The sequence below is a fragment of the Telopea speciosissima genome, chromosome 1 (genome assembly GCF_018873765.1).
Source record: "Telopea speciosissima isolate NSW1024214 ecotype Mountain lineage chromosome 1, Tspe_v1, whole genome shotgun sequence".
NCBI classification, from domain to species: domain Eukaryota; kingdom Viridiplantae; phylum Streptophyta; class Magnoliopsida; order Proteales; family Proteaceae; genus Telopea; species Telopea speciosissima.
Window position 1 is genome coordinate 49,979,595 of NC_057916.1, and position 9,302 is coordinate 49,988,896.

At 43.2% G+C, this 9,302-nt stretch overlaps 1 protein-coding gene across 1 annotated transcript; it reads left to right on the forward strand.

The window, feature by feature from the left end:
* Positions 1-999: 999 nt before the first annotated feature.
* Positions 1,000-1,749, forward strand: LOC122650750. Its single transcript, XM_043844139.1, has one exon. It carries the CDS (start codon positions 1,000-1,002, stop codon positions 1,747-1,749), a length of 750 nt encoding a protein of 249 aa, XP_043700074.1.
* The last annotated feature ends 7,553 nt before the right edge of the window (positions 1,750-9,302 follow it).

A 9,302-nucleotide genomic window follows, 5' to 3' on the forward strand; every position in this document is an offset into this window, starting at 1 on the left:
CCCCACAGTTGGGCAACCGAAAAAAGGTGGACTCTATGAGATCAACCAGAGTGTGGACATAAAGGCACAGGTTGACTTGTTGTAAAAAAACATGGACTACCTGCTGTCTGGAGGACCTACCCAACCCCCATCAATCTCAAAGGGATTTTCTCCACCTGAGCAAGCTGAAGCTTGTGCCCTCTGTGTTGACCCGAATCACTATGTGACCAATTGTTATTTAGCAACACAATATCCTAAATTTATCCAGCAAAAGGTACAAGCCGCTCAAGGTTTTGCCAACCCAGGTAACGACCCATTTTTCAACACCTATAACCGGGGATGGCGAAACCACCCCAATTTCTCATGGAAAAACCCTCCTAATCCACCCTTTAGGCCATCGTTCAATGCCCAACCTAATGCCTATAGGGTTGGACAACAACAACCTTACTCTCAACCACAACATACCACATCTTTTGAGAGTGAGGTAATGAAGGTGCTAAAAGGTATTGACTAGAAAGTGGGAATCAACGACCAATTATTGCACTCCCACACTCAATCTATCAGCAAGCTAGAGACCCAGATTGGTCAACTTACTGAAGCCTTCAATAAGAGAGAGACTGGCCAACTACCAAGCCAACCTATTGGTAACCCCAATAATGTTCAAATAGGGAGCGGTAAGGAACAAGTCCAGTTGGTAAGAGTGTTGAGGAATGGTAAGAGGGTGGAAACACATGACACACCACCTACCAATGAGGACTTCCCCTCTAATACCCCTCAACAGACCACACCAGCAGAGTCAACCCCAGCCTAGGCAAAAGTTGAATCAGAGGCACTGCGGCCTGTCATTGATGAGAATAGAACCATTACACCTTCTTTGGTCCATTCCCAGGAAAATACTGAGAAGGAGAACAAGCAACAATTGGGGAGGGACCTCAACCGGATAAGTATACACCCCGAGTCCCTTTCCCTGATGCTCTCAAAACTCCATCCTCTCCCCCATTTGGGAAGTAAGGAGAGAAGATGAAGGAGATATTGGATTTGTTTCAACAAGTCCACAATAATCTTCCATTATTGGATGCAATCAAGCAGGTTCCAGCTTATGCTAAGTTTCTAAAAGACCTATGCACTCAGAAGCGTAAGCTGAGGAACCAAACTCCCAAAACCATACACCTCACAGAACAGGTAAGTGCAGTTATCACTGACCTACCCCCCAAGCTGAAGGATCCTGGTGTACCACTCATCTCTTGTGTCATTGGAGACCTCTCCATTGACAAAGCATTGCTGGATCTGGGGGCTAGTGTGAATATCTTACCTGGTTCGGTTTTTGAGAAGTTTGGATTAGGAGAGTTGAAGTCCACTGAAGTCATACTTCAGTTAGCTAATCGTTCTGTGAAAAGACCTCATGGACTTTTAGAGGATGTTCTTGTGAAGGCAGATGATTTATACTTCCCAGTGGATTTCCTAGTCCTTGATATGGAATCTACCTCAGCCAAGTTTCCCCCTATCATACTAGGGCGTCCATTCTTGGCGACCACCAATGCTTGCATTATCTGCAGGTCAGGTGCCATGGACATATCGTTTGGGAACAAGAAGCTTCAACTAAATATCTTCAATGCATCCCTAGGACCCTATAGAGAAGATGAGTGTTTTGCTCTGGATATGATTGATGAAGCTGTATCTCAGTATACTTCCCAAATCCTTACTAATGATCCCCTGCAGCTTGTGATGTCCTTTGGAGCAGAAGACTTTGATGAAGATGCCTATACTTAAGAGGTGAATGCCATTTTAGATCTTAAACCCTCTTTCGGGCAGCCTCCCTGGACCTATAGATATGAGCCTCTGCCACCCTTGGCTACATCCCCTAAGCCCTCTTCTCTGGAGTCCCCTCCACAACTAGAACTCAAGCCTCTTCCCCATACCTTAAAATATGCATTCTTGGGCAAGGAAGAGACTCTACCGGTTATCATATCCTCTGAGCTTGCTGAAAGGCAAGATTCCCTCCTGTTGGAGGTTTTATGAGCTCATAGAGCCGCAATTGGCTGGTCTTTAGCTGATCTGAAGGGTATTAACACTTCTATTTGTATGCACCGTATCTATTGTGAAGACGGAGCTAAATTCCTGTGAGATCCACAGAGGCGCCTTAACCCTAATATGAGGGAAGTAGTGAAAAGTGAAGTAGTAAAGTTGCTTGACGCGGGTATTATATACCCTATTTCGGATAGTCAGTGGGTCAGTCCAACTTAAGTTGTCCCCAAGAAATCCGGAATCACGGTCGTCCCTAACGACCAAGGTGACCTTGTCCCAACTTGTACCACTATGGGTTGGCATGTTTGTATCGACTATAGAAAGTTGAACAAGGTCACACGTAAAGACCATTTCCCTATGCCCTTTATTGATTAGATTCTAAAAAAATTGGCAGGGCAGAGCTACTACTGTTTTGACGGTTATTCGGGATACAACCAAGTCCCCATCTTTCCCGGTGACTAAGAGAAAACCACTTTCACTTGCCCATTCGATACATTTTCCTTTAGGAGGATGCTGTTCGGGTTGTGTAATGCTCCTACCACCTTTCAAAGGTGCATGTTGGCCATATTTTCTGACATGGTTGGCCATTCGCTTGAGGTTTTCATGGATGACTTCTCCATCTTTGGGTCATCTTTTGATGAATGTCTCCACCGTCTATCTCTTGTTCTTCAGCGGTGTGTGGAGAATAACCTTGTTCTGAGTTGGGAGAAGAGCAACTTTATAGTTCGTAAGGGTAATGTACTTGGTCACGTACTGTCTTCTCAGGGCAATGAGGTAGACAAGGCCAAAGTGGATCTGGTTGCCAAACTACCCCCTCCCACTACTGTTAAGCAGGTCCGTTCCTTTTTGGGCCATGCCGGGTTTTACAGGCGTTTCATCAAGGACTTTAGTCTCATCTCCAGGCCCTTGTGCAATCTCCTCGCCAAGGATGCCTCATTTATCTTTGATTATAAATGCCTGACTGCTTTCCATACCCTTCAGACTGCATTGTCTGAAGCACCTATTATCCAGTTACCAGACTGGTCTCTACCATTTTAGATCATGTGTGACACCTCTGACTATGCCATGGGTGCTGTACTTGGTCAAAGGGTGGATGGGAAGCCATCTGTTATTTACTACGCTAGTAGATCCTTGTCTGATGCTCAGTTGAACTACACCACTATTGAGAAGGAGCTCCTAGCGGTGGTCTTTGCCCTGGATAAATTTCGCTCCTATCTTTTGGGCTCGAAGGTGATAGTCTTCTTGGATCATGCAGCCCTTAGTCACCTTCTTTCAAAGCATGACACCAAGCCAAGGCTGATCCGATGGATTCTTCTCCTTCAGGAGTTTGACTTGGAGATCAGGGATAAGAAGGGGTCAGAACACGTTGTAGCAGACCATTTATCCCAGATTCTTCTGGATTCCTCTCCCACATCGGAGTTGGTCCGGGAAACTTTTCTTGATGAGTAGTTGTTTTTCATTTCGTCAAAATCGACTCCATGGTTCGCAATTATAGTGAACTATCCCGCTGTTGGACAATTACCTCCTGATTGGGATAAAGCAGCTCGAGATAAGTTTCTCTCTACTGTACAATACTACTACTGGGAGGATCCAGAGCTGTTTCGATGCTGTTTGGACCAGGTCGTTCGTCGTTATGTCCCTGAGAGTGAGTTTCAGAGCATATTATCGTTTTGCCATACTCGCGCCTGTGGGGGACACTATAATGGCAAGAAAACTGCTGCCAAGGTACTACAGTCTGGTTTCTATTGGCCCATGTTATTTTGGGATGCACACACCTTCTGCAAGGCGTGTGTGAGATGCCAACAAGTTGGCAATCTGTCCCGACATAATGAGATGCCCCTAAGCTCTATCATAGTGGTTGAGATTTTTTATGTTTGGGGTATCAATTTTATGGGCCCTTTTCCTACCTCATTCGGTAATGAGTATATTCTTATGGCAGTTGACTATGTTTCGAAATGGGTAGAAGCCAAGGCTATAAAGATCAATGACCATAAGGTGGTTATCTCTTTTATTCAGGAGTACATTTTTAGCCATTTTGGATTTCCCAAGGCCATCATTAGTGATGGTGGCTCTCATTTTTGACATTGGAAGGTAGGGGCTTTACTGAAGAAGTACTCTATTAACCACAAAGTGGCCACCCTGTATCATCCCTAGACATCTGGTCTGGTGGAGGTATCGAATCGAGAGATAAAATGGATATTGGAGAAGATAGTTTGACCAGACCGTAAGGACTGATCTACTCGACTGATGGATGCTTTGTGGCCTTACCGAACTGCGTATAAAACTCCTATAGGTATGTCTCCATACCGATTAGTTTTCGGTAAGGCCTATCATCTTCCGATTGAGTTGGAGCACCAAGCATATTGGGCCATAAAGACATTTAATTTTGATATGACTCAGGCTGGTTCCACTCGTCATCTCCAGCTATCTGAATTGGAGGAGTTACGTAATGATGCCTATGAGAGCTCATGCATCTATAAGGACCGAACTAAGGTGTTTCATGATAAACACATAGTTCGGAAGTCCTTTGAGCCTAATTAGCATGTTTGGCTCTTTAATTCTAAATTGCATTTATTCCTAGGAAAATTGAGATCTCGGTGGGATGGGCCTTTTGTGGTTGTTTCTGTTGCCCCGCATGGTGCTATTGAGATCAAGAATCCATAGAACGGGAAAACTTTCAAGGTTAACGGTTAAAGACTGAAACCCTATGTTGATGGCCTTGCTGATGGCCAATTAATTGAGTCTTTAGATCTAGTGGATGTGGACTATGATTATGCTTCTGATGGACTACCCTGAGCTTTACTGTCGTCTGGCTGAAGACATAAAACTTAGCGCTCTTGGGAGGCAACCCACGTTTCCTTTATTTACAGCCTTTGTTGTTTTCCTTTTTTACGTTGTTTGGTGTTTTTTCTATTTATTTTGTAGAGCCATCTCCTGTAGCAGAGTTAAATTCTCATTGTGCTGTTATCTCCAGTGATTTCACTCGTTGTCGTACACCCACACCCCAGGTGGTTTCATTCCTCATCCTTTGTTTCCCATATTTTTCTCTTTCTGTTATTTCTAGTCGTCATTGGGGACAATGCTGTTTAAGTTGGGGAGGGAGGCTTTTGAAAAATTTTCTACATATGACTCTCTGGTTCATCTACATTCTTGAAAAATTGTCATGCACTGATTTTTATAAATGATACTTTTACTTTATAATGCATTTGACTCTAGGTTGTGAGAAAATTAAATCAACACAGTGTTAAGTATTGAACTTTTATTTCTCCGACTGTCATTTGTGAGCTTACTTAATGCTTCTAAACACAGGTCAATCCGGTTTGTGATATTTCTAAATGTTTAGGCAGACCACTGCTTAATTGTGTTTTCATTCTCTTTCCTTAAAAAATAAAAAATAAAAAAAATATAAGAGTTTAGTTCTGTTGCTTCTACTTAGTAACCAGGGCATTTAGGCTACAAGCCCGGAGTCTCACGTAAAACGGTTGGAGTGACCAGTTAGGTTATTATTACTAGTATTCTTGAATCCAGTTCGGGTTTGTAGTCGCCATGAGCCGAATATGAGAGAGATTGAATGATGAATCTAAATTAAAGTTGATTCAACCTAAAAACAGTATTTTCTCACCATCTTTTATTCGCTTTAATCAGTTGTTAGTGTTAGCTTTAAATTAATTAATATGCGTTTTTAGTTTCATCTTAGACTTGATTTAATTTCATGCAACTTAGCCTCTGTTCCCCGTAGTTTGATACCCGTACTTTCCACTGTATTAGTGTTTAGTTAGGTTTATTTTTTATTGGTTCGATCAATAGGCATATACAGATTTATCTATTATTAGGTAGTTATACACACAAGAAAATTTCCATCCTATGTGTGTTATATTAGAATCCCCAAGTAATGGCTATACTTTCCTAAATAGGTTATTAGGTGGTATTTGAATTTATTTAATTAATTAATTACAATAATTAAATTTTTTTTTTACATGTTATGATTATTTTATAAAAATTTACATTTTTCATGTTTATTGAGGTTATTTTAGGAAAAGTCAAGGTTTCCATAAGCTGTCACACAAAAACAACAAAATTTTAATCTCTGGGCGATGTCTCTGGGCGTTAGATGCATCGCCCAATGCTATCGCCCAGAGAATCGGCTCAGATATAACAGTCCGAGAGGGCCCCATTTCATTCCACTTCTTTTCTAAAACCTCCTAAACACCTAGAGCAGACCTTTGGAGCTTAGTGTGACCTCTTCCACACCAAATCCTTGCATTTTCTTGGGTTTTCCGTGAACCTACGTCACTTTGGGTAAGATTCTTTAACCTTATTCCCCAATTTAGGTCTTTTCTTTATTTTTCTTGTTTTGGTTAGGATTTTTATCAATTCCTCATGCCCTAACTTCTTCTTTTCTTCCCTTTTTTGTAGCCTAATGTCTACTAGTCACCGAACGGCAAGGAAATCCGTAGCACGCAAGAGGCTACGGTCCGAGAGTGAACATTCTTCTTCTTCTACGGTGCCACCTACTTCTCCTAGGAATGATTCTTCATCGGAGGACCCGGAGTTCGATCGGTTTCTTTTCTCTAGGTATGAGCACTCCAAAGATTGGGATAAGTTTAGGTCCCTAAAGATTGTCAATGGCCGGGTGGTACAGGTGGATGACTTCCATCAGTACAATTTATTTACTAGGTTCAACATCTTAGGTTGGGCCTCTATGTTATCACCCACAGAGCCTTGTTATCCCAACTTGGTTCGGTACTTTTACTGTAACTTGGTGTCATCTGGGGCACAAGAGTTTGGATTAGAGATCCGAGTGAAGGGGGTGGGTATCAGACTGACCACCGCCACATTAGCAAGGATCCTGGGGCTGCCCAACACTGGGGTGAGATGCCTACAAGCCCAGGGTTGACATTTCTGACAAGTCTTCAAAGCACTGACTAGTTCTGAGAGTACTTGTCACACCCCTATCCCGACAAGGGATAGAATACAATATCAGGGTATGATTGGGGTGACACGCGTCATCCCACCTCACCGCCAAGATCTCGATGCAGTGGCCAACTCACAGTCATAAACCAATATTAAAATACAATAATATCAGAGTACGAAAGACAAAGGAATATTACATTCCAAGACAGGTCAGAGTTTGCGAAAGCGTAAATGAAATGATTATAAGATGTTCATTGGCTAATGATAATAAGTAACATAGTTACAAAATTCCTATGACCATCAAGTAGCTACCAAAAAGGTAAAACATAAAAGTTTATACAAAGCACAATGCTCTAAAATAATAATAAAACGGGAACGATCCCAAGTAATAGTACAACCCGTAGGCACAATCATCATGGGCAACCATCGCCATGATCCTTAGTCACGGTCTCTGGCTCCACAGTAATCATCTGCATCCAAATCTAAAAAGAATGTGTACACGGGGGTTAGCTCCACCGAGCTAGTGAGAGAGAAAAGGGGATGCACAATCACACAATCACACAATCACAAATAGTCCATGGTGCATGCTATTATTAATTCATTTACCACCTAACACACAATGCTAAGTCAATGGGTATATGCTACTGCAATAACTCGGGAAGACATTGTGGATCCTTCCATTCTCACCACAATGCAACCTCAATTATTACTATGGAGCCCGCGCCGGTCGTAGTCATCACCACCCGCAGGCGGACCCGATAACCATTACTACCCCTGGCCTGGCCTCTCTAACTCTCCACAGCAGCAGTGCTCGGCTACCCAACACCTAAACCCCTGTTGGTAAGGGTCGTAGCATAGGGAACTGAGCCTAACCACAGATATACTACATGAATCCTATCGTGTTGAGAGGTACATCCGGTGTGTCAACGTCCCATTCCATCTAACACCCGGTACCAAGACAACACGCGCATACAGCAAGAATGAGATGCAATATACAATTCCACGTAACACGGGGTTCCGGCGCAGATTTCCGCACCGTAACCCAACACAAATCCATATCATCCAAATCATCATCATCGAATAAGAATAAATGCAAATATGCAATCATGCTTGAATGATAATATCACAATATAATTCATAAATGCATGAATAAGCAATAGTAAACAAGCTCAAACAGTCACCCAAACCCACTCACCAATTACTTCAAATGGAATTTGTATAAGCGCAACGATTCTCACTCAAAATCACTCCATTGCACATATGTTGGCGCCTATAGAAGTGAATAAGAGTGTGAGAGAGTGTAGGGGAGGCCTCATAGAGAAACCCCACAGTTTACATAAGTTATAAGCCTTAAAAACTGCATCGGAGGCAACGTCGGACTCAACAGGCTTGCCTCCGACCTTCCTGCAGGCTTAGGCCACATCGGAGGCAAACATCGGACTCACGCAGTCTTGCCTCCGACCTTGCCTCCGACCTTCCCTGCAGGCTCAGGACACATCGGAGGCAAACATCGGACTCACGCAGTCTTGCCTCCGACCTTCCCTGCAGGCTCAGGACACATCGGAGGCAAACATCGGACTCACGCAGTCTTGCCTCCGATGCAACCCAAGTGTGATTTCAAGGTCTTTAAAAGCCCAGGGTTGTCCCATTTGGTTCTCTAAGCCTCAAGGGACAAGGGAGGGGTGTCTTGGAGTCTATTTGGGTCTTAGAAACACCCAACATTCAAAGATTTAAGGGGGTTTAAAGGATCAAAAGCTCAAAAATCCAGATTTGGGGTTTTCTTTGGTGGTTGAAGCTTTAGAATCAAATAGATTCAGCAAGAGGTCAAAATAGAGGTCTTTATAGGATTGTAATGAAAATAGGATAGCATCCTACAAGGGGAAACTACACATGGCTCGAGCTAACCCTTTGGGTTTCAAAAAGAAATCCCCATCTTGGGGCTGCAACCAAAGAACCACCCAAGCTCAAACGAGCAAGGGGGAAAGAGAGAAAAAGGGGGGAAAAGGGGCACTTGGCTTACCTGGTCTGAGATACACAAGATGTGCCCTCTTTAAAGCTCCAAACCCAGCAGCCATTTCCTTCTTCTTCTTCCCTTCCTTCTCCTTCTTCTCCTCCTTGCCGCCTCCTCTCTTCAAAGCTCTCCTCCTTTTCACGATTAGGTTAGGAAAGAAAAGAAAAAGAAAGACTAAGGAATAGTCTTACCCCTCTCTCTCATATAGAAAATCACTTTTAATGGCCTGTTTGGATAAGGCCTCATAAGTGTAACCTAGGGTCTATTTGGGTAGGGTCAAACATGGCAGGACACCCATAGCACCTTAGCCGTAGGGTCTCACCCACAAGAGTCCTTGTCGCAGCATTGGATGCAGGGTCGGAGGCAGCCAGTA

What these genes read in the sequence shown, in the direction of transcription:
- LOC122650750 (XM_043844139.1), top strand. Translation starts at nt 1,000, where the DNA reads ATGAAGGAGATATTGGATTTGTTTCAACAAGTCCACAATAATCTTCCA.